The 24,229-nt window shown below is 62.2% G+C and overlaps 1 protein-coding gene across 1 annotated transcript; it reads left to right on the top strand.

Annotated features, from left to right (window-relative positions):
- The first annotated feature begins 3,253 nt into the window (after positions 1–3,253).
- Positions 3,254–23,689, top strand: TSPAN32 (tetraspanin 32). The gene is given in 14 exon segments (XM_029208821.1): positions 3,254–3,319; positions 4,007–4,121; positions 4,929–5,026; positions 8,590–8,664; positions 14,330–14,431; positions 14,937–15,023; positions 16,504–16,587; positions 16,871–16,941; positions 17,457–17,533; positions 17,536–19,637; positions 20,034–20,164; positions 20,578–20,670; positions 23,027–23,187; positions 23,404–23,689. Coding segments are annotated over 10 exon segments (978 nt in total). The 3' UTR covers positions 17,739–19,637; positions 20,034–20,164; positions 20,578–20,670; positions 23,027–23,187; positions 23,404–23,689.
- The last annotated feature ends 540 nt before the right edge of the window (positions 23,690–24,229 follow it).

The raw sequence follows: 24,229 nt of genomic DNA, 5'->3' as shown, positions 1-24,229 counted from the left end.
GGAGAGCAGGGGGCAGGTGGGTAGGTGGGCAGGTGAGCAGGGGGACAAGTGGGCAGGTGGTAGGTCGGCAGGGGGGCAAGTGAGCAGGGGGACGTGTGGGTAGGTGAGCAGGTGGTAGGTGGGCAGGGGGCCAGGTGACATCACTGAGTAAGTGAACATCTTGGAGACAAGCAGTTAATGGAGTGGAGCTCGGGCCAGCATGGGGCCAAGAGTTGACGACCCAGTGAGTGGACGGGCAGAGGCGACACCATACTGCCTGCGCCCCCCTGTGCCGTGACACTGGGGTGGCAGCCAAAGCCATGTTTTTAAATAAAACTCATCTGAGAACAGTTTGGGATTTACAGAAGAGAGCTGCAAAGATAGTACAGCGAGTTCGCCTATACTACCCCACCCGCAGCGTCCCCTAATACCAACGTCTGACATGAGTGTGGGACATTTGTCACAATGATTCAATGCATATGGATCCATTATTATTGACTGAAGCTCATACTTTATTCAGGTTTCTTTAGTCTGTACCTGCTTCACTTTTTCTCTTCTGGGACCCCATCCAGGATCACACACACATCTGGCCATCACATCTCCTTCGGCTCCTCTGGGCTGTGGCAGTTTTGATGACCTTGACAGTGGGAAGGAGGACTCCTGGGTGTGTAGCAGGACGGCCCTCTGTTGGGGTTTGTCTGGTGTTCGTGTCATGATTGGACTAGGGCTGTGGGTTTGGGCAGCAAGACCACAGGGGTGAAGGGCCCACTCGTCCCATCCCATCAGGGCACATGCCCTCAACACGGCTTACCTCTGCGATGCTGTCTGCGCTCACCTGGCTGAGGTGTGCTTGTCAGAACCGGAAGGGGGACCAGGAGGAGGCTGCTACGTGCAGCCACACCTGACGGCTAGGAGTGGGGATCCCATCCCTGGTGGCGGAGGATCCACACACATTATTTGGAATTCTTCTGCACGGACGATTCCTCTTCTGCCCCAGTGGTTTATTCAATCTTTTATTTGGACCAGCATGGATTCATGGATGTTTGCTTAATATCGTGGGTTGTCATCCAATACGTTATTTATTCTGTTGCTCAAACCATCCCAGCTTTGGCCACTGGGAGCTCTGTCAGTTGGTTTCCCTGACAAAACAGTTTTCTATTGACCAAGTAATTATTAAATGAGGGCGGAGAAGAGGGAGAAAAAGGAGGTCACTGGCCAGCAACGAACACGACACAAACACACGTGGGTGCACACAAATGCACAGGCACACACGTGCACACACGTCTTCCGTGGACACAGAGAAAGGAGGCAGCCTAGGCAGCTCACAGTGGGGCCCGGCCCTCAGCACAGGGTCCGTGCGGGGTGGGGGTCTGTCCCCTGGCCCAGCTCCTCCGGACGGAAGCTGCTGCTCCAGGCCGCCTTTGGACAGCTCTGCCCTCACGAGGGGGTGGCCACCCCAGGTGCCAGAGGGGATGGGCGAGTGGCTGAGGGTCAGGCAGCCGGGCAGGGCCAGCGGCTTCCCCTCCAGAGGCCACTTCCTCTCGCAGACAGGCTGTCGAAGTGGGAAGGTGAGGTTCAGCCACGGAAAGGGGTTCCCTGGGGCAAGTGTGGATGGTGCCCGACATAGGCCAGGCTCCCTGCCAAGCCAGTGGGCACGGGGCAAGGGGGCCACGGTCGGGGGCCGCGGTCAGAAGCCTGGTCTTTAGGGGGTCTGACCCGGGTTCAGTCCCCACCAGGCCAGTCATCAAGGAAGCCTCATTTCCTGCCCACAGAGGGGTCTGGTGCCGCTTTGGGAAAACACAGTGAGGTCATCTGTGCCAGCTGCCTGGCGCAGGGTACGTGCTCCACAGGGCTAGGTCAAGAAGCCAGGCCCGGCCCTGCTCCAAAAGATTTGCCCCAAAGTCAGAGAAAGATAATGCCAGAAGTGAGGCAGGCACAGTGACCTGTGGCTCATCTCTGCTGGAGGGAGGGTCCAGGTGGCCAGCTCCCCAGCCCACGGCCCTGCTGCCCCGGATCCCAGACTTTCACTCTCGCTGCGCCCCCTTGGGCCACACCTGGGCTCCACCGGAGCGACCCACATGTGGTGACATCGGGGACCCCTCCTGGACCTGCAGACCCAGGGCAGGGATTCCTGGGGGCCAGGGGGGCACACGGGGGGCACTGGGATAGATAAGGGGTCCTGGCTGGCCCCTGCTCTGGGCAAGGAGGTGGCGGAGCTGACAGCCAGCCCAGAGCCCCATTCTGCTGGTTTCTAGAAGGCCAACCATCACCACACCCACGGCTATCTGGGGCACTCATCCTCCCCAGCTGAGGTCCCCCAGGGTCCAGAGGACCCACATTACGAGACACTGAATGGGGGCCACTCCAGCATGAGAGGTGAGCCGTGCACAGGTGGCCAGCCCTGGAGGACCACAGCAGGGGCCCTAGTGGTTCCAGCTGGCCCAGGCGGGACCCAGCGAGCGCCTTCACCACGTGTCCCCTCCGGGCCCACACTGGGCCCAGCGGCCCAGTTAGCACAGCCCCACGTTCATTTGGGTTTGCAGCCGTGCCCCATCCCCGGGTTCACGTGGTTTAGTTTGATTACAGATTCGGGTTTTGACAAAGCCTCAGTGTGGGTACCGGTGAGGGCACAGCACCCCCCAACCCCCCGCGCCCTCCAGATGGCTCGGCCCTAAATTACTCATTTGTGCCACTGAGGCATCAAAAATCAAGTTGCTTTTTCAAAACTTTTGATGTCACAGAACATTTCAAAAGATGTTTCGTAAGACAATGCTTCAATAAGGACGTCCGGATCAGACCTTCTCTCCCCAAGTCCTCCAAGGACGATGGCCCCAGGCAGGACTTAACGGGAGGTCCAGCCTCTGCTCGCACACTCCAGAGACAGGAAGCTCTGTCACCCCCACGCATGTGCCCTCTCCCACTTGCCCACCTCCACCCAGGGTCCTCTGCAGCCACGCCAGGAGCACCTTTGGGAGAGGTCTCGTTTATCTGCAAGCATCCTGGGGTCTTGGGCCAGGGGCGGGGGCAGCAGGGGGGCAGAAGCTGGCCTCGCCACCCCTCGCCTTCCTGCCTGCCCTTCTTCTGGGGTCCCCGGAGGCTCAGGTCCTGGTGTGCTGGCAAACAGACAGACAGGCGACCAACGTAACCCAGCTCCTGGGCGGGCAGCTGTGGTCTGAGGCCCCCGCCCAGTTGGAAACCACAGTGGGAGGGGAGGGGAAGGAAGAGAAGGGAAGGGGAGAGCAGAGGAGAGGAGGGGAGAGCAGAGGAGACCTCCATGGGGCCTTGGAGTCGAGTCAGGGTGGCCAAATGCCAGATGCTTGTCACCAGCCTCTTTGTCTTGGTAACAGGCAGGATGGGCAGGGGCAGGAGGCGGCGGGGGGGCGGGCGGGGGGTGCTGAGCCGTGTTCCCAGACCTCTGGAACTGCGGTCCCCGCCCCGACCACACCAGCCCTGCCGCCCCGGTGGACATGCACCTGGGGCTCTGGTGGCGGACTCCTGGCAGCAGAAGGATGCCCCGTGAGCAGTGCCTGTCCTACTGCCGGGCGGCATGGGCCCTAGAGAAGGCCTGAGGGCCTTGGTGGGCTGGTGAAACGGGCTCAGAGGGGCTTTCTCTGGGGGAGCAGGGCGGGGGCTGGCCTCCCGCTCTGGAAGGTGCTCTCGTGGCGGGGGGAGAGAGGCGGGCTGAGAAGGGCTGGGTGGGTCCGTTCCCTGCTCCACAAATGGAATGATGCAAGGTTCCAGGCCCTTGGAGAAGATGGACAGTGGGTGTGCGTGTTGCAGGGGAGGGGGGATGTAAGTGTGAGTGTGTGTGCTGGGGTGTCTTGTGTGAGTGTGTCTGTGTGTGCGGGGGGGTGTCTGTGTTGGGGAGTGTCTGGGGCAAAGGTCTCCCTGAGACCACCCCCAGAAACACCCAGAGGCCCCGCAGCCGATCCTGTCTCCTGTGAGACCCGGAAGCTGGAGGGAGGCTGGCAGGGGGACGGGTCAGTGCCCAGCCCTGCCCCACACACTGGGTCTACCCCACCCCCAGCTACTGGGCCTCGCTATGGCCACCGCGGCAGTGCTCACCTACTTCGGGCCTCGCTTTGCTGTCATCGGCCACGCATCCTCACAGAGGACCCGCTATGAAGCTTTGCACCTCTGGGGTAAGTGAGGCTCTGGGCAGGGCAGCCACTATTGGGGAGGGGGCTTCAGGAGCAAAGGTGGCTGGGGAGGAGCCCCAGGCTGGCGTGAGGTCTCCCGAGTGAAGCCGGGCTGGGGCAGGCAGTGGGGTCAGAGGCAGAAAGGGCCACCTGGAAGTCCCAGCTCCATTGGGCAGAGCCTGGGGTCTGCCCAGGTCTCCCGCTCGGGACCCCGGGGACAGCGTGGGCGTGTCGGGTGGTATCTGGACCCTGTCCTCTGTGTCCAGGAAGGGGTGCTCACCCGTGATGAGGCCTTGAGCATCAGAGATGGCATCCTGTCCCCCCTACCCTGCCCCCGGGGGCTTGGCCTCCGGAGAGAGCACACTGGAGGCCAAGGAGGGCGGCTGTGGGGGAAGCCGAGGCTCAGGGGGTTGGGGCTGGTGGTCCCCACCCCAGGTCTCCTGGTGGCCGCAGGCCTCATGTTTTTACCCTGAGCCCTGAACCCCAGACTCCCTAGAGCAGGAAGCCTGGGGCCGGGCCTGGACTGATAAGATTACAGCCACCTGTCAGTAGGGCCTGGGGGCAGGGATGTGGGCTCTAAGATAGCCCCGGGAATGGGGGGACAGGGGGGACAGGAAGCTAGGAGGGAGGGCGGGGCCGGCATGGAGGCGGATGGGTGGTGGGAGGTACACCCCTGCCTGACGAGACAAGGCCCATTCAGAGCTCCCCAAAGTTCAGCACCCCAAGTTGACTCTCAGGTTGGATTTCAGACCTTGGCTCTGTGCACCTGGGACCCCTGCCCTGGGCACACTGACATCTCTCCACTCTCAGCCTTCTCCACAGGGATCACCCTGGCCGCGCTCCTGACCCTGGGGGCTGTGCTGAGTACTGCAGCCACTGTGAGAGAGGCCGGGGGCCTCATGGCTGGGGTGAGTTCTCTGTGTCCCCAGCTCCCCAAGACGGGATCTGGCAGGGCTGTGAGCCCACGGAGCCTGCCTCTCCCCTGTGTCCCGACAGAAACTGAGGCTCCAGGGATGTGGGCCAGCCAGGACCCCTCCACCCGGGACCGCCAGGGCCCCTCCACCCGGGACAGTCAGGGCCCCTCCACCCGGGACAGCCAGGGCCCCTCCACCCGGGACAGCCAGAACCCCCTCCACCAGGTGCCTATCTCACACCCATCATCCATGGGGGCCTTGAAAGGCAGAGCTGACCCTCCCAGGCCTGGGCACTGTTTCAAAGGCCCAGGGAGGGCCTGGTTCTGTGACACTGGAGTCGCTGCATACGTGGTTTGGGTGAATTCCATCCCCTTACCAGGGGGCCAGGCCCAGTCGATCACCTATAGGCCGGGACTGGGCAGTGGCCCCGAGGCGGCCTGCAGTCGGGCTCCTCCTGAGCGGCACACCCTCCCCTGCAGCCACCAGCGGTGGGGTCTCCCCACCCCTCGAGGTCCCACAAGCCTCTGACCTCGCCCCACAGCAGTGGCCCTGTGTTGCCCCCATACCTGTTCCTCCACGTGGCCCTATCTTGGTCCCCACCGGCCTGTCCTGTTGCTCCACCTGCCAGCCCCGTCTCCCCAGGGACCACGGGCCTGCCCGCTCTGGGCTCAAGCCCCTCCTCTCACCTGAACTGGGGCCTCAGCTCCTGGCTGGTGCCCTGTGCTGTCACCTGATGCACACCACCCCCCAGAGTCTTCTCGGGCTCCCCGAGGCGCGTGAGACCAAGTCCAGCCTCCCTGTGCCTCCACGGGTCCCTATGGCCTCCCACTTTCCTGCCCCCGGCCCTCTGCTCCGGCAAACCCACCCCTCCCCTGGGAGTGGTTTGTGGGGCTGACAACCGCTGGGAGCTCAGGCCGGGGCTGTTTCCCAGGGTGGCCTCTGAGGCCGGCAACCCTGGGCTCCCTGAGGGCAGCCCTCTGGGTCCCCAGGGCTGGCGGGGCTCTCGGCCCAGCCTGTGTCAGCAAATGTTGGTTGAATGACTCCTGGGTTGTAAACATCTCCAAGCGCAGGGACAGAGTCACCTCCTGGAGCCGGGCCCCGGCCCTGGGTGTGCTTGGGGAGCAGAGGGGCATCCGGCAGCTCGAGCCCTAACCAGGACCCCGCAGGAGCGTGGGCAGGGCAGTGCTGCGCGGGCGCACTAAGACCCGGGCCTGTGCAGTCTGGCTGGGGTATGGGGGGAGGGAAGGAGGCCCCAGTGGCAGCTGACCAGGCAGGTGCACTGTCCTCCCAAAGGGGAGCCCTGAGGCGTGGGGCTTGCCAGAGGGCCTCAGGGCTGGAGGTCAAGGCTGCTGGCGGGGCCAGACCCAGGGGTCCTGGCGAGGGCGGCCCGGAGAGGCCAGCGCCGAGGCTGCAGCGTCGGCCACCAGGGGGCGCCATGGTGCTGGGCTCAGAGCCGAGGCGGGAAGATGCCGAAGGCTCCTGTTCCCAAGGTTCCTGGCTCAACGGCTCTCGGCCCAGCCGGTCACCAGGGCCTTCCCCAGCTCCCGACCGCCCCAGCTCCGCACCCTGATCCGGGGGCAGGGACCAGGGAGCACCAGGGTCTCTGTTCCGCGCCCCTTCCCGTTACTTGGGTCGGGCCCCACGGCCGCCCGCCTGCTGCACCCCAACCTCCCGCCCTGGGCCCCCAGCCTGGATGGCAAGCCCAGCACGGCCCCGCGGGGTCTGGGAGGCCTCACTCCCCTACTGCCCGGCTGAGCCACGGCCGTGCGTGTGCATCTCAGTGTCTGGCGCGTCTGGCGTGCGTGAGCCCGCGTGGAGGGCCAGGGGGCGGAGATCTTTCCCACCCGCCGCTCCCCCGCCGCTTCCTGCCCCCCCCAGCCCCCTCCCGCACCAGCGTCACACACAGGAAATGAGAGGCTCGCAGGCTCGGAGCAGGGCTGGCAGCAGCGCCGAGGCAGCCATTTTGATCTATGTATGTGGTTTTGTTTAGAATAGGGAGAAAGGAACCGGTGGGGATTGGGCCCGGCCGCACCAGCGCCTCAGCCCCGCAGAGGGCCTGGGGGGCCCGGCGGGCCCATCGCCGCCCAGGACCCTCCATGCAGGCGGACTGGCGGCGGGAGGGAAGGGAGTGATGCTCGCTTTCCTGAGGAATGAGCCGGTTCCTGGAAAATGCTGGTCCCCTGAGCTGGCTCTGGGCCTCCAGCCTGCTAGGCAGTGCTGAGCAATGGCTTCCAGATGGGAAAGGCGGCCCTCGGCCAGCCCGGGGAGGAGGGGGGGCGGGGAGGAGGGAGAGGGGGGAGGAGGCAGCATCTCCGGGCTGTCCTGAGACTGAGGCCTTGCAGACCCCTGGGCAGGCAGGAGGGAACGTGGGGTGAAGGCCGGTGGACCGCCCGCCCCTGAGAAGAGCCGGAGGTCCCTGTGCCTGCACTGAGTCTGGGCGCTGGCGGGGTGGCCCGCTCTTAAATGGAGCCTGGTGGGCCCCCACCCCCACCCCTGTGTGGACTGTTTCTTCAACCCCATCCAGCCCGGGCAGCGTATGTGTCCATCTGCATCTGGGGTGTCCCTCCATTCCATTCCAGGTGCCACCCTGAGTGCGGCCCCTAGGTTGGGAGAGCCTGGCCGCAGCATGCCCCCGGCCACGGACAGCCCGGGGTGACTGAGGTGGGGCAGTGACACCAGGCCTCCGGACCCCCGGGCCGTGTGGTCAGCAGGCAAATTGACTGTCCAAGGCTCCAGAAGGAGCCTCAGCCCGAGACCCGAATCACAGGGTCACCAGCACAAAGTGACAAGGCAGACTATGGGTGGGGGGATGTCCCCGAGGCAGCACGTGGGCCAGGGTTCCTAGTCTGGGATGACCCTCTGAAACGACCCACAAAAGAGCTTTGGGGGCATATGTGCATTTTGCGGGGAGGGGCCGTAAAGTTCATCAGCTTCAGAACCCCCCTGAGAGACGCGCCACCAAAGCCCTGGGGCCCAGGGGGTGGCAGGAGGTGGGGACGGGGGCGGCTGGGCCACGGGGACAGAGCAGGGTGGGAAGAAGGGGGTGGGGCTTCTCCGCGGGAGTCACCTCGTCTCAGGGTGTCCTCCTGGCCACGCTCTCGCCGAACGCCCCCGGGAGGCATGTTTCAGAGAACGAAAGCAAAGCAGCGGCCCCTCCTCCAAAGGCCCTCCCTGTTCAGGGGGGCCGGCAGCCCCTGAGCCACCCCTCCTGCCCAGGCTTAAAAGGGGTTCGTTTCTTCTCCGGGATCCGAATCTCAGGCTCGGGAAGGCCCTGCCTGGCCCTTCCGGGGTCAGTGCCCTTCCCGGCAGCAGCCGCAGAGGGCAGGGGTCTCCCTCATCCCAGGTACTGCCTGCCTGCGTCCCTGGGGCAGGGGCTGTGGCACTGCCATCAAGGCCCCTCACGGGAGCTAAAACCAGCAATAGGGGGTCTCCCGAGAAGGGCCAAAAGAAGGGATGGAGACCAGTGTGCCCACCGCCCAAGGCCTCCCGCTTGGGCAGTGGGGAGCCGCCAGGCCGCCACCACGGCGCCCGGACTCACGGCCCCTCCTCCTCCCCAGGCCTTCCTGTGCTTTGCCCTGGCGTTCTGCGTCCTGGTGCAGGTGGCCTTCTGGAGATGCCACAACCCCACGCAGGTGAGCGCCCCGGCCCGCCCCCATCCCACCGGCGAGGGTCCCTCAGGGATGAGAAAGTCGGTTCCGTGCTCCCTCTCACCTGCCGGTCACCACTGTGGGGACATTCTCTGCCTGGGGGTGAGGTGGGGACGCAGAGACCAGAGGGCCGGTCCTCTCCTGGGCTGGGGACAGCGGATCCCCAGAGAAGGAGGGGAAGCAGGTACAGGCCTCGGACACCCCTTTCTCACTAAGGCCCCCCGGGCCCAGAAGATGGGACCTGGGGGGTTGGAGGGAGGCCCCCCAGCTGGCCTAAGGGATTGATTAGTGGGGGTCGGTTCCAGAAAATGCACTGGGGGCTGCTCTCCTGACAGGGATCGGGCCAGGCAGGGGGAGGCCTTGTCCGGGCGTGGGCGCTACAGGACAGTGGAGGGGACGGCCAGGCCTCCTCCACAGGACGACAGCGGCCCTGCAGTCCAGGACTCGAGCTGCCTGGAGGTGGGACCGTTCACGTGACCCTACTCCTTCCATTTTCACTGTGGGCTTTTCCCAGGGACGTGCATGTCGGTGGTGACCGTGGTAATGGTGGGTGTGGGTCCCCATAGCAGGGGGCTCCTTTGTTTCTTCCTTCCTTCATCCGTTCATCCGTCCCTCTGTCCTCTGGGTGCCGCTGGTTCAGCGGGGCTCCGGGGCGGCTCGGGGCTGGGAGGCAGGGATGCCCCAGCTCTGGGGTAACACGGTCACTCAGGGCCCCGGCCCCCAGAGAGCAGGGCTCGAAGACTGCAGGCCACGGGTCTAGGGTGGGCGCTGACCCCGGGGAGCAGGGCAGGACCACAGCTTGGGAGGGACTGCTCCCAAGGGACACAGGGGGCTGGGGCAGCCTGGCCCTGCAGAAATTCTGTCTGAACTCTGGGTCCTGAGACGGAGCTGAGAGCCTGCTTGGGAAATGGGGCTGGCCAAGTTCATGAGCAGAGCTGACCCCTCCCAGACCAGGGCTGGGGGTCAAGGCCAGACCCCCTCTGGCCGGGCAGAGGAAGTGGGTGCCCAAGAGGCTCAGGGAGAGGGGCAGCGACCCCAGACAGGCTCACATGTAGGGCCCGGGGACTAGTGGGGGCCAGGAGGGTCCACAGTTGGCTGAGGAGGGGACACCGGTGGCTCCAGTTGGCCAGTACCAGGCCAGGGCACAGAGCGAGGCCGGCCAACGCCACTGCCCTCCAGCACCCTGTGCCCACGGCCCCCCGACAGGATCAGACTTCTCTCCCCAGCTGAGCTGCGAGCCTGCAGGGCAGCCCCCGGGCGCCCTTCCCAAAGGGCCCTCTCCCCACCCCCACGCCCCGCCTGCTTCTCCCCCCCCGCCCGGGGCCCCCCCCCCCCCCCCCCCCCCCCCCCCCCCCGGCTGAGAGGTGCCGGAGAGCAGCGCCCCCCGTCCGCAGCAATGCACACAGCCCAGGCAGCAGAACTCGCCCCAGCCTTCACCTGTGAGAGCCCAGCCCCAGGCAAGACCCCGAGGCAGCCCCCGAAGGAGCTGCGGGGCCAGAGGGTAGGGCCACAGAGAGGGACGGGAGAGTCCAGCCCCACGGGCCCCATCCGGCTGGACTCTCTGAGACCCTGATCAATCCTTTCTCCTCTCACTGGGACTCAGTTTCCCCATGTACTCTGTAAGGACCAGGGAAACCAAAGCCAGTCCAGCTGGAGTATACCCGGTTTCTGGGCAAAACCCTGTTCCAGCAGGTGACCAGCAATGATTTTTTGCCTGTGTATCGGGAGTCCCAGCGGCCCCAACCCCCTTGTTGCCCAGGCCCCCCAGATGTTCACGCAAGATGCAGACAGCAGCCAGGTAGGAGGCCGAGCTCGTGCTGTGTGCTTTTAGGTGTGTGATTACCCACTCTGGTCTTACCTGCAGTAATGGGCCTAGTTTCTCCCCGCTGCCCTCTGCCTGCCCCAGTGCTCCTTGGAGTTGATGAGGCCGTCACCAGACCTTCCAGGGTGGGGGCCATCCCCTTGGTCAGCAGATGGAGGGACTCAGGCCCACGGGGGGGAGGGGGAGGGCAAGATCGCCCTGGCAGAGGCCGGGCAGGAGGGGTCCACCATCCAGGGCTCTTCGCCCTGACTCAATGCCTTTTTACCCTTCCCTGCCCAAGGGTCACCCCAAACTGTTCACCACCACCTGGGCATCATCTGGGGTCACCCAGATGGAATGCCAGATGGAGAAAGGGCATTTCCTCTGGCTCTGGAGGGGTCGGAGCCTGGCAAGGCAGCCTCAGCTCTCGGTGACCAGGGAGTGCTGGGCCCGGCTGGTGTTTTGGCCTCACATTTCCCATCCACCGAGAAGCCTGGGCGAGGTCTGGGTCACCGTGTGGGTGGTCCCGGCCAAGACAGCTGCCAGGGTGCCCTGGGCCCCCGCTGCAGCTCTCCTGGGGAGCGGCTGCAGCCCATCCTTTCTGCCCTGACACTGTTTACAGCTCTGAGCCCAGGATTTGCACTTCTGCAGGGGAGGGGCCTTGCAGGGGCCACAGGCCATAGTCTGCCTGGGGTCCCCGCTCCGGGAACGGGAGGGGGCAAAAGCGGATGTCTCCCAGCTGGCCTTTTCCATATCCCAGCCCCTGCCGCCATCCCCGACAGAAATCTTCCTGTCTGGTCCGCGCTCCAGCTGGCCTTCAGGGTCCAGCTCTCGGGGTCCTGCCTGACCCCAGTCGGAGCTGGGGCTTCCTCCGTGTCCGGGCCCACAGGAGGCCGGGGTGGGGCAGCTCTGGCTTCAAAGTCTGGGGTCAGCCTCTCACCCGGTGCCCTTGGGATCAGCTAGCCTTCCTGGGCCTCGGTTTCCTCATCTGTAAAAGGAGCACGAGAACCCCGATGAGGGGGCTGCTGAGTGGTGGGAATGAACCAGTGGGACCCACCTGCACCCCCTGAGCCCAGGTCTGTCCTCCATCACTGGGGCCAGTGCAGAGCTGGGCACTGGCCAGGGCACGGGCCCCGAGCAGCAGGGGCAGGACAAGCCACCCATCCTGTGCCCCCCAACCCCGGGAACCTGGGCAGGTGCCTTGGCATCAGGGCCAACCTGGGCCAGACAGATCCCAGCCCTGCTCCTTCCTTCCATGAGATCCTCCTGGAGGCCCAGGGAGCAGAGAAGCACAAAGGGCCAAGCTGTTTGCTCCAGGGGATCTGTTCACCCCCATTTCTCCCCCTGCACCTCCCCTGAGTGACCCCCTAAGATATCCTGAAACACGGGGTCAAGATGGGAAACCTGGGGACAAGGAGAGGACAGGGGCTGGCCATGACTCCTGGTGGCCCAGAAGCCAGGCCGCAGACCCTGGAGCGGGGGCACCTCCCTGCTTCCCCCGCCACTCACTCCCCCGCACCCTGGGGCGCTCACTCCCTCGGGGCCCTGGTAGGCGCCCTGAAGCTGGGAGGGCCGGCAATGCAGGGACTGGGTGGCCGTGCTATGAATACAGAGCACGAGGGCTATTAATTATATTCCTGCGGGAGCCTGAGAGCCACTCTGCCACAGCGCCCTGTCCCCAGACGGGCTGCGGGGCAATGAATTGCCTGGCTCCACTTAATAATTCATGCACGGATTAAGTACAGCACTGCCGGGAGCCCCAGAGAAAGGCTGTCTGTCCTCTAGCTCCCAGGTCTGGGCCCCTCCCCCATAGTCCAGCGGCCACCAGGACCAGACCTGGGGCACAAGGCCCTGGTCTGCAGACCACCTGCAGCTCCCACGGGCCACCCCCTCTGCAGCTATTCTCCCCCGCCTCCCCCCCACCCCCGCAGGTTTAGCAGACAATGGGGAGGCAGAGGTCAATGGCAGGGTGGGGAGCCGGGCTGGCAGGGACGCCCCAGGCACCTGGTTTGTATTCAGCGCCCCAGGCACTCCCGTCCTGAGGGTTGCCCCCTGGAGCCCTGGAAGATGGGGCTTAAAGATCGGGGCACCCTGGCAGGGAGCACCCAGGTATCAGGGCCCAAGGGCCTCTGAGACCTCCCAGCCCACCCCCAGTTTTCTCATGGAGAAACACAGCCCCTGAACCTGGTGATGGGGGAGCAGACGGTAGAGCACCACCCAGGCCCCCAGGCCTCGGGAGGGTCAGCCTGGCCCCCTGATGCCAGGCCCAGGGGTCTTGGGCAGGGGCGTGGCTTTGCCAGATCTGCTTCTGCATCGGAAGGAGAAACTCGCGCCCCACTTCTGGGGTCGTGGGGAGAGACGCGCAGCTCAACCACCAGCGGGTTTGTTCCTCCCGTTCATGTTTCAGTAACAACACCTCCAGAGGGGCCAGGGTCTCCCTGGGCCCTAGTGGGCCTTGGGGGTGGGGCTGAAACCCTGAGGGTGGGCTGAGCTGGCCTCCCTGCCCCGGCCTCCTGCACCACCGACCCCGAGCCAGCTCTGCTAGCCCCTCAGTCCTCACCAGGACCCCCTCCCACGAGGGCGTAGTACAGCCTGGCAGGTCTCCACCCCCATGTCACTCGAGGAAACGAAGGCCAAGAGAGGGCCCCCAGCCAGGTCTCCCGCAGTGGTGGCCGGTCTGGCGCCTGGCCCCCAGCCCAGGACACTGCCCACCTCCCACTGGGTGGGGAACAAAGCAGCTGGCTGACTCTGTGGGCAAGGTCTCAGCCGGGATGGTTAATGAGCCCTGGGAGCGATGTTCAGTGTGGAAATCGGTCTGGTTCCTACTGGACAGCACTGGGCGAGACCGCCCCCCTGCCCACCTGCTCCCAAGTCCTCCAGGCTGGGAGTGGGGAAGCCGCCCTTCCTTTCTGGAGGGTGGGGGTGAGTGGCCAGAGCAGGGCACCCCTGAGCGCCTGCCAGCCTGTCCCCGCTGTCAGCACAGCATGGGGATGGGAAGGGAAGGGAGGCAGGGCGCAGCGTCTCTGAGGTGGGAAAAGAGGCATCAGAGGGCAAGGGAGCTCAGAGGGCTTGCCCATGCCAGAGGCCAGCGAACCCAGTGCAGTCTCAGAAGCCTTCCTGGAGGAGGCAAGATTCCAGTTAGTCTCTGATGAAATCACTTGGCAAGGGGAGGGCATTTCGGTCTGGGGGCAGCACGAGCAAAGGCACAGAAGGGGGCAGAGGCAATGAGGTCTGGGTGAGGTGTGAAGGCAGAGCCGGCCGGGCCCCTGTTGCTACCCTGCTTCTCCTTCGTCTGCCCCCAAGGGGCCTTGTCTGCCCCGGGTGCCCTTGGCCAGCTCTGGGTAGCTGCCTGGGCTTTTCAGAACCTACCGATGGTTCTGGGCAAAGACCTGGAGCATCCCTGGGGAGCTGAGCTCCTGGCACGAGGCCACTCCTGGCCGTCTCCCCCCAGGGCCCACCGGTGGCTTTCCCTCCCCACTGCCTGTTTCCAGATCAACAGAAGCAGGTGGACACTTCGGCCAGGGCCTCCTCCCGCTGTAAGACAAGAGCTGGGGGGTGGGTGGCCAAGCTCGGGCCTCTGGTTTATCCTGCAGGACCCCCCAGGGGCAAGAGTGGCATTAACGGCCATTCTTGGGGGGAGGTCCCCACAACTGAAGTATGGGGACCCCTGTGACCAGCCACCCAGGGGACCCAGTCTCCGCTTCCAGGGAGCTCTGCCCCGTGGAAGGAGAAGGAGGGGGCCAGCTGGACATCACTCAGCACCCGAGGGCCAGGCCCCGCCTTCGGGGGGCTCCATCGGGGGAGGGGCTTCACCGGCACAGGGGCCTTCCCGTGATGCTCTCGGGACAGGTGGAGGACGCCGTGTTGGACGCCTACGATCAGGTGTACGAGCAGGCGGTGAAGAGCTCGTCAGGAATCTGGCGGCAGGAGCTGGTGGCCATCCAGGACATGGTGAGTGTGGTGGGGGAGGCCCCCTCCCTGGGCAGCCCTGGACTGGTCAGCCTCCCCAGGTGGGCTGTGATCTAGAAAATGGGCAGAGGTAGGCCCCCAGAGCCAGCCGGCGGGGGGCCAGGTGCTGAGCAGAATGTCCCAGGACACAAGTTATCAGTGCCCCTTGGGGGGAGGGGGAGGGGACAGAGAGGTCCTGTCCTCCGTCTGCCCTGGAAGGGCAGCTGCTTCCAGAATGTGCGGGGCCCAGAGCAGAGTGCAAGACCCCTTGTCCAAAGGTGATGAAGAATTTCAGGATGGTGACGGCACAGCATTCGGTGGGGCCCCAGTGACTGCTGGCCAGGCTGCCCGGAACCCGGCACCCCCTGCAGAGTCAGCAGCCTCGCCCTGAGCCCCGGTCCTGGCCTCTGGGGGGGGGGGGGTGCCCTTCGTGCCTCAGTTTCCCCATATGTCTGACAGGGATCCTGGGGTTCTCAGAGCGAACCGCCTCCCTCTTCTGTCCCTGCAGTTTCAGTGCTGTGGTAAGAGCCCCCCCTTCGGCCTCCCGGAGGGCTCGCAGGCTGACCTGTGTCGGGGGCAGGAGGCCGCCAGACAGGTGAGGGGGAAGGGCCTGCAGAGACCCCGGGGGGCTCAGCCCCAGAGCAGGGCCACTCCCACGCCTTGACCCTGGGGGCTACCCTGGGCTGGGGGGACTTGACGGACGCGGGCCCGGGTCCTCTCCAGGCCCCAATCACTCCCTCACCCCTTCACACAGTTCCCAGCTTGGGGGCTCCCCACGGCCAGGCACAGTGTCAGGCACTGAGACCGCCCCCCATCGGAAGCCTCTAGGAGGGCGGGGGGCAGGTGTTCGAGGGCCCCTGAAGGCCAGAAGGGCGTTTGCCAGAGGATCAGCCTAGGCCAGAATGTGGCCACGAGGGCTTCAGTGACGAGAGACAGAGGCAGGGACATTATTCTTCAGGATGACGGCGGCCCCCCTCCCCCCACCCCACCTCCTCAGCTCCCCTCCCCCGCTGTCCGGGAAGCAAACACCCCTATCTCTGGCAAGAGGCTCCTGGCCACCCTCCAAGAAACGGACAGGAGGATGCAAATGGCTGGAGGCCCAGCCAGGGACGGAGCCAGCACAGCGCCCTGGGCTCTCGCGCTGGGAGGGGCGAGGGCAGAGGAGGGCCCTGCATGCAGGGAAGGGGGTTCGGGAGGCCTGTTCACGCCACCCAGGGAGAGGCCTCAGGTCCCCGTCTGCAAAGTGGGAGCAAAGTCTGGTTTCTTGTACCTTCTGGGGTGGTGGGGGCCACGGGGAGACTGTAAAGGCCTTGTGGGTGGGGACACCTGGGGGAGGGGGTGGGAGGGCAGGGACGTTGTCCTAGATGGTGGTCTGACCCCGGGGCTGCCTTCCAAGAGGAAGTGGGACCACGCTGGGGGACCAGACCCGATCAAGGGAATTCATGGACAGATGGACGGACAGTCAGACACCAAGCCGGCCTCCTTTCCCCCGGCATCCCAGCCTTGACAATCGAACCCTGCATGTCCCACAGCACATCCTTCCCCAGCGTGCCCCCAAATGCCAAGTCCTTCCCCAAAACCAAATGCCATCATCAAAGTGGTTCAGAGTTGAGACCGTCACCTCCCGTTTCCTTGGAGACAGAGAGCCTCTGCGGATGCCACGTCCTGGAGAGGCCGTGGAAGTTCAGGATGGAGCCAGGACAGCCTGGGGACACCCATGCCCCAACCTGTTAGCCTGTGTCCTCTCCTCACCCAGGCTCTCTGTCCCACCCTGGATGGGGTTTGGGGGGTCCCAACACAGGCAGCTCGGGGACGCCCAGAGGATGGCACCCACTGGACCCCTGGGGCCCCCACAGTCCCCGCAGAGGTGGGCTCCACCCTGCTTCTTTTTGCCTGTTTTCAATGCCAGTCCCCAGAGCTCGGGGTGGTTTTCCCTGGGATGTGCCGCACCCCGGCTTTCCATCTCCCTAGCATTTGTCCTAGGTGGGCGCTGCAGCTCCATGCCTTGGTGGAGGCACCTTGCCCTGGGCTGGGAGGGGCGGTCAGGGGGCCCACGCGTGCTGCCCTCTGCGCAGGACTGCCTGCAGGGGATCAGGAACGTCCTGAGGACGCACAGGAACATCGCCTCCACCCTTATCAGCCTCGGCCTCGCCTCCATGGTACCCTCTCACCCCCACCCCCGCCCCTTCCCCACCTGCCTGTGCTCTCCCACCTCAGACGGAAGGGCAGGGCTGGGCAGCCCCAGGTCAGATCGCGGGTCTTGGGGACCAGCAAGGCTTGCCCTGAGCAGGGAGCCGGGAGGAGCAGGCCTGAGGGGTGACAGGGCCTCCCTGATTCCCTTCCCTAGACGGCTGGGAGCCCTGTACAGCCCAGTGACCTCCTCGGGGGGTGATGAGCCCCCTCCCCTGGAGCTGCTGGTGCAGGGGCCTCCACCTCCCCCAGGTGTACGTGATGCCGCTCAGTGCCTTCCTCTGGTTTGCCATCCGCTCGGGCAAATACACCCTGAGCCCACGGTAGGCCCGCCCGCCTTCCCCACCTCCCCAAAGGGGTCCTACAGCCCTGCAGCTGGAGGCGGGCAGGCAGAGAGCATGCCCCCCCACCCCACTCCCAAGGTCTCTGCCTCTGCCCAGCGAGTGGGACCCCTGGACCACGGGCCAGGCCAATTCTCCAGAGGAGGTGCTTTGGGGGAGGCTGGGCCCACTGAGGGAGGGGCAGCACGCACTCCACCCTGCAGCCCCCATCCTGGCCAAGACCTGGCCTCACAGCTGCCAACTCCACCGACATCGAGAGACGGTGCTTCTGGGGCCCCCGGCCAGGACCTCCCATGAACAGGGAGCAGGGAGGACCCGGTCCCAGCAGCCGAGCAGCGCCCCACCACCCCTCAGCGCTCATAGAGTCCCTGCCTGCCACCTCCTTCACTCCCTGACTCAGCCACTCTGCCCTGGCCACCTGGGTGCCCTCCCTGCCCAGGCATCCCGCCCGGCCCCTCTGCATCCTCCAACGGCCTCACGATCCCTCTGCCCCTCAGGGCCCGTGGCTGCCAGCCCCAGGAGCCCCACTTCTACAGACGCTGCCGGGAGGGGCCCGCCCCTCCTCACCTGTCTGAAGCAGGGGCCGTCGGGGTCCAAGCAGTCGCTCGGGTGACCCTCCGCTGCCCCAGGACACCCACCCGCCTACACACAGGAGCAACAGAGACGCTCCGGCCTTGGCCCGCACGCCATCCTTCCCAGGAGGGGATGAGCTGTTTTCCTCCACATGGTGGTGGGATGGGGAGGGAGGGGACCCCACCAGACAAGCAGCCTCCATGTAAGCAGACGGGGGACCGGGCGTCACTTGCAGACTCTGGGAACAGGCTGGGAGGTGAGTGAGGACAGAGGAAGCAGAGGGCAGCTTGGCTGGGCTCTGCTTTGAGTCCCACAGGGTCAAACCCAGGGATGGGCTGGGCTTGGCTGCCCCCGCAGGCTCTGGGGAGGACCCACTCCAGGCTGGGTCAGGCTGTTGCCAGAGTTCGGTTCTGTGCGGCTGTGGGACTGGCGTCCCTTCCTTGCCTGCTGTCTGCGGGGCCGCTGTGCTCCCCGAGACCCCTTCCCCTCCATCCTCAAGTCACCATGGCAGGTGGGTTCCTGCTCCTGCTGGGAATTCCTCTGACTCTCCCCGAGGCTGGAGGACAGTCTGCTTTCAAAGGCTCACGTGTGTAGATGAGGGCCACCCGGGTAAATTTCCTGCCGTACAGAGAAATCACATTTGTGGTGATACTGTGTTCACGGGTTCTGGGGACTGCATTTGAGATATCCCGCCTGCCACGGTCTCTCCCCTTGGCCATCCAACTACCCGGCTGGTGAGTTCTCGCTAACGAACTGTCCCTGACGATTTGCATCCGTGGCTCGAAACCAAAGTCCTGGGTGGGACGCCAGACTGACCCAGCCTAGGCCGAGGCCCCAGTGTAACTGATAAGAGAGAAGGGACTGTGCGGCCCTTTTAACTTCCATAGAGGGAGCTCAGCCCTGCCCGCCCCCCAAAACCAACAAAGTCGGGTGCCTCCCCAGTAAGAAGCAGCCCTCTGTGATGGGCAACCAGAAAGGGACAAAGTGACCAACGCCTGCTGCAGTCCAACCCTTGTGTTTCCAATCACACACACACACACACACACACACTCTCTCTCTCTCTCTTCCCACACTTACACCTCCAAAAACAAGATGGTGCTCAGCCAGGATAAAGCAAATAGCTCTCCTACAACTGAAGGCACACAGGCCTTGCCCCCAAGGAATGTGCCGGAAGTCCAACGGTTCTGCATTTGATAACCGTCCAGGGCATCCGGGGATGTGCGCACCTCTCCTGGTCCCGTTCTTCTCATCAGGCAAAATAAACTTTAAAGAAGCACCAGCTGAATTCCTGTGTACAGCAGTGGTGGAAAGAAAAGGGAATGTAGTTAAGTTCTATAGAAACGTACATGACACCGCAGGAGAAAGGGCTTTGCTAGAAGATGTAAACGGTGCTCCTTTCTGCAGTGGCCACGAGGCTGTGACCGACCTTCGGGCTTCCCTGCTCCACCACCCTGTCCACGTCCTCTCACAGGTCCGAGCGCTTCTCCTGCTGGGTGAGCCCGCTCTTCATCAGGGACGGAGCTGGGAAGGAAGGTCTCCGTCCTGTGGTCACCTCTGCCACCGTCTCTCGTCACCCAGCCATCCCTGTGGCCCCTTCATGGCCTCTTAACCCAGTGACAGAGGAGCCCCAAGTGGGCCAGGTGGAACCCCCCACCCAGCTTCCAACTCAAGGACACTATTGTTTTGTTCAAAGCATTCCTTTGCTGGTTACTAAAATGGCCAAACCAGGAGAGCAGGGACCAACAGGGCCGAGAGGCAAACGTTTGTGAGTGGCTCAGTCGTTCTAATCACAGGAAGGGTGCCGCCCCCCACCCCTACCTCCCCCACACCGTGCATCCTGACTCAGGGGGAAAGGCGCTGCTGACTAGCACGTCCTGCAGGACACAGCGTCAGTGTCCCCGCACTGTCCCCTGGCCGTGGTCCTAAATGATGCCCAAGACTAGGCCACCATCCCTCAGGGTCACCTCCTTTGAGGAGCAGGGTACGTGGTGGCCCTCGGGAAGCCCATGGGCACCTCCCATTACCTTGTTTCTTTGACTGTAAAGTCAGGTCCTTGGCCAGAAACAATGACACGTGAGGAACCGGGACAGCAAATAAGGCTTTAAGTAAGTAAATAAGGAAGGTGCCGGTACATGCAGGGGAGAAAAGCCAAATCCAGAACGAGGCCCAAGTCCAGTGGGAACAGTCGCTACCCTCCCCCACAAGGGAGGGGCCCATGATGTCTACGGTTGTGTCAATGTGACCGGCCCCGGGCGCCCGGGTGGGACATTACTTCTGGGGGAGCCTGGGGGCGGGTGTTTCCAGGTGAGTTCAGCATTGGATCGCGGATGCAGGAGAGCAGGTGGGAGGGCACCATCTGGTCCCCAAGGCCTGAACAGAAAACAAGGCAGGGGAAGGAGAACGTGCCCTTTTCTGGCCCCACCCCTTGAGCTGGGACAGCTCCTGTCACCTCCTCCTGCCCTTAGACTGGGGTTTACACCATCCGCTCCCCTGGCTCTCAGGCCTCCAGACTCAGACTGGACGACATCACCAAACTGGCCTTCCTGGGCCGCCAGTGTGCAGACGGCAGGTCATTCCCAGACCCCATGACCACGGGAGCCAATTCCAAATAATCATATCTTTTTATAGAGAGGTAGGTAGGTAAATAGACGGATGATAGGTGGATGGGTGGATGGATGGGTGGGTGGATGGAGGATGGATGGATGGATGGGTGGGTGGATGGATGGGTGGATGGATGGATGGATGGGTGGGTGGATGGAGGATGGATGGATGGATGGATGGGTGGGTGGGTGGGTGGATGGATGGGTGGATGGATGGATGGATGGGTGGGTGGATGGAGGATGGATGGGTGGATGGATGGAGGATGGATGGGTGGATGGAGGATGGATGGATGGATGGATGGATGGGTGGGTGGGTGGGTGGGTGGATGGATGGATGGATGGGTGGATGGAGGATGGATGGATATAGAGACAGATATCCCACTGGTGCAGTTTCTCTGGAGCATCCTGACCAGTACAGGGTCCAAAGTCATTGAACCTGCTACAGGTGGCAGGCTGGTCTCCCGTGAAGATACTGCATTGCAGTGCAGAGTTGGACACTGCTGTAACAAACGGAGCATCCGGCTGTAGGGGTGTCCAGGTGAGGCTCGGCAGCTGGACCACGGGTGGCTCCCCCTCCTACCCTCTGTCTGCTTTTCACGAGGCCACCGGGCAGCATGGGGGTGGCTGGGGAAGAGGCTGCATGCCCTCCACGGGGTTCCAAGAACCTTACAACAGTCCAGACACCCAACCTCACTGGGTGATGCGGAGCTGCTGGGCCTGCTCAGCTACGCGACCCAGTGGACAGATGACACCCACTTCAGGATGCGCGGTTCGGGTCACCCTGCTGTCCCACGGACAGGGGTCAGCTTCTCCCCTGGCCCAGAGGAAAGCCAAATGCTGAGTCGCAGAGGGAGGCGAGGTCCTTGCAAAGAGTGTGGCTGCGTGTCCGTGTGGGAATGGCGCTGAGATCCCCTGTCTCAGCTTCCACAGCAGCCGCTGGGGCCATGGGGTCCCCGGGTCACAAGGACCAAGCTGTGTGGCCACCAGGGCACCTCCGCTGCTCTGCACCTCGCTCAAAGCCAGCAGCCCAACATGCCTCCTGGGTGCCGGTGAAAGCAAAGCCGATGCCCAAACGTGGCTTCCTCCACCTGTGCACAGGTGACCAAGGCTGCAGAGGGGACACGCTTGTGTCCACTGGACCCAGCGAGGACTTGTGTTTTCCCAGGGTTTACTCTCAGTCTGCCAGGTGCAGTTTTCACCGAAGTGACCAGACATTTCTCCAGATCTCATCAGCACAGGATCTCGGGGGTGGGGGGGACACATGGTCAAGGTCCCTGTGGATTCAGCTGTGGCTGAAACCCCGAGTGTCCGTGTGGTCCCGAGGCAAGACCGCAGTCCTGCCCTTCCAGGTGAAAGCAAACGGCCTCTGGTTTTCTACATCTCTGGACAAACCTAAAAATGCAAAAACAAAACCAGGGATTCACTGGCCGAGCAGCCACACGCCAGGGGGCGGCCCCTTGCATCGATTTGCACCGATTAAGAACACCTGAAGCTACGGCTGCGCTTATGTCACCACCTGATTTCAAGATCCCCACCCACCCCCGCCCCCGCCCCCAATGGGGCACAGCTCACAATCAGAAGACTTGATCCAGGGTTCTGTCCAGAGGCGGGGGCGCCGAATCACTGTGCGTGCGCGGGCCCACCCTCAGGAACATCGCCCAGCGGTCCTCTGACTGCTCGCTAAAATTTCAGTGCTCGCAGCAGTGCACACGTGTTCTTGCCCACAGACTTAAAACTTCTGTCCTTCTAGTAGGTGTTAAGTGGTGTCACATTATGGCTCTAATCTCCTATTCCTGTTTCCTGTTTTCGTGATCATTGGCCATTTCTGTTTCGTATTCTGCCAAATGCCTGTTCATGTCTTCTGCCCATTTTCTTAATTGGATCCTACGTCTCTTCCGACGCATGGGGAAGTTTTTACGTATCACTGGGTAGAAATCATGTGTTATTTGTATGTATTGTAAATATTTGTGGCTTGACTTTCACTTTCTTTATAGTGACTTCTGTGAACAAACGCTCTTTGTTTTTTACCTTTTAATGAAAGCTTTAGCACAGAAAAGAAGTAGAAAGAGTAATGCAGTGAACACACATATATCCACTGGGACAGCTCATTTTATGTGTCAACTCAGCAGGGCCTCGGTGTCCAGCTGTTTGGTCCAACCAACAGCTGGCTGTTGTCCTAAAGGTATTTTTAGATGAAATTAACATTTAAATCAGAAGACTTGGAGTAAAACAGGTCACCTGCCATCGAGTGGATGGGCCTCGCCCAATCCGTCAAAGGCCTTAAGAGCAAAGACTGAGGTTTCCCAGAAAAGAAGGATTTCAGCCTCAAGACGGCAACATACAGAGCCCGCCTGGGTTCCTGCCTGCCCACCTGCCCAGGGAGTTCAGATGTGCCCCTCTCCCAACTGCATGGACCAATTCCTTAGAACAAATATCTCATTTTCTCTCTCTTTCCCTCTGTCTGTCTGTCTCTCTCTGTCTCTGTCTCTCTCTTTATATATAGACATGCATACGTATACACACACATATATTTACTTTAAGATGTATGTATTGATATATGTAAGTTTCTAAAAGTCAATTCCATACATTATGACACTTCAACCAGAAATAAAATAGATAAGCAGTTCAGCATTCATCTCCAAAAATGGAAGACATCCCCAGCAGACCCGCAATCCCATTATCATGGAGCTAAGCTAACAATAATTCCATAATAGCATTGAAAAACCTAATCCATATTCCATGTCCACCATGTCCCCCATTAGCTTTTATTGCTGGTTTGTTTACTCCAAGATTCCATCAAACCCCCTGCTTTGGGTATGTCTCCAGTCTTTTCTTATTTACAGCAGTTTCCTCCCACGCGCAGTATTTTCCCCCACGCCGCTAACTCATTTCAGGAGCCCAGCTCAGGTGCCCGAAGGTCCCAGGTTCTGGAGGTGCCATCCTCACGGTGCCATTTTACGTGTCCCTCCCTACCCTGTTTTTCCCGCAACTGGAGGTCAGCGCTAAAGGCTCGGTTGTATGGCAGCTGGACCACTTTGGCAGGATCCCTGCACAGGTGAGGCGTGGTGCTCCTTGCTGCCCATGCCCGGGGAGCATGGTGCCTGCTTGTCCCATGTTAGTGAGGCTAAGTTTGATCACTGGGGACACCAGATATTTCCACTGTAAAGTTGTAGCTCTGGACGTCCTGGTGATAACCAGGTCCCCAGCAAGCATCCTCCTCCTGGTTGTAGCATCTGTGGATCGTCCTTGTCTGAACCGATTATTTCACCAGGTGCGGCAAGGTGGCAAGTTCCTGATTGTGGGAGTCGGCATTGAAATTAGCCCGAGACTCTGCGGTATCTGTCTAACCACTCAAATCTGCGACTGTTTGCAAAAGGAGCCATCTATCATAACACAGAGGAGTAGCTGTGGGTGTATTTCAGTAAAGCTTTATTTATATTTGACTTGCGGGTCCTAGTTTGCTGACCACTGGCTTACAGCACTGTTTTCACATAAGATACAAATGTCAGAGTATAATGGATTTTTGTTGTTGTTGTTTTGTTTTTGCGGTACACGGGCCTCTCACCGCTGTGGCCTCTCCCATTGTGGAGCACAGGCTCTGGACGTGCAGGCTCAGCGGCCGTGGCTCATGGGCCCAGCCACTCCACGGCATGTGGGACCTTCCCGGACCGGGGCACGAACCCGTGTCCCCTGCATCGGCAGGTGGACTCTCAACCACTGCGCCACCAGGGAAGCCCCAGAGTATAATGTTTTAGTGTAAAACTTCATTACTTACGACTGACCAGTAAAATTCAATAGTTAGAGCTTAAGATAAATTCATTCTCTCCTATTAAATAAGAGCTTGCATTTGACTTAATGAACATTTATTAAGGTTTAATTTTTTAACACACACACACACACACACACACACACACACACACACATTAGCCCCGGAGAGCCCTTCCTCCTGCTATAGTCATGCCCCCCTGTGCAACCCCCTTGTCTAGAGTGTGGGCTGATCTAGTGAGTGACTTGCTTCCAACACCTGAATGAGGTAAAAATGATGGGGTGTCTCCAGAGACCACACCAGCCTCTGTCCTCTTACCCTCTCTTGCTCG

The sequence above is a fragment of the Monodon monoceros genome, unplaced genomic scaffold, assembly GCF_005190385.1.
Source record: "Monodon monoceros isolate NGI ecotype Baffin Bay Population unplaced genomic scaffold, NGI_Narwhal_1 Super_Scaffold_7, whole genome shotgun sequence".
Taxonomy (NCBI): Eukaryota; Metazoa; Chordata; class Mammalia; order Artiodactyla; family Monodontidae; genus Monodon; species Monodon monoceros.
Note: the sequence above shows the minus strand (reverse complement) of the source record. Positions and strands in the feature narration are given on the sequence as shown.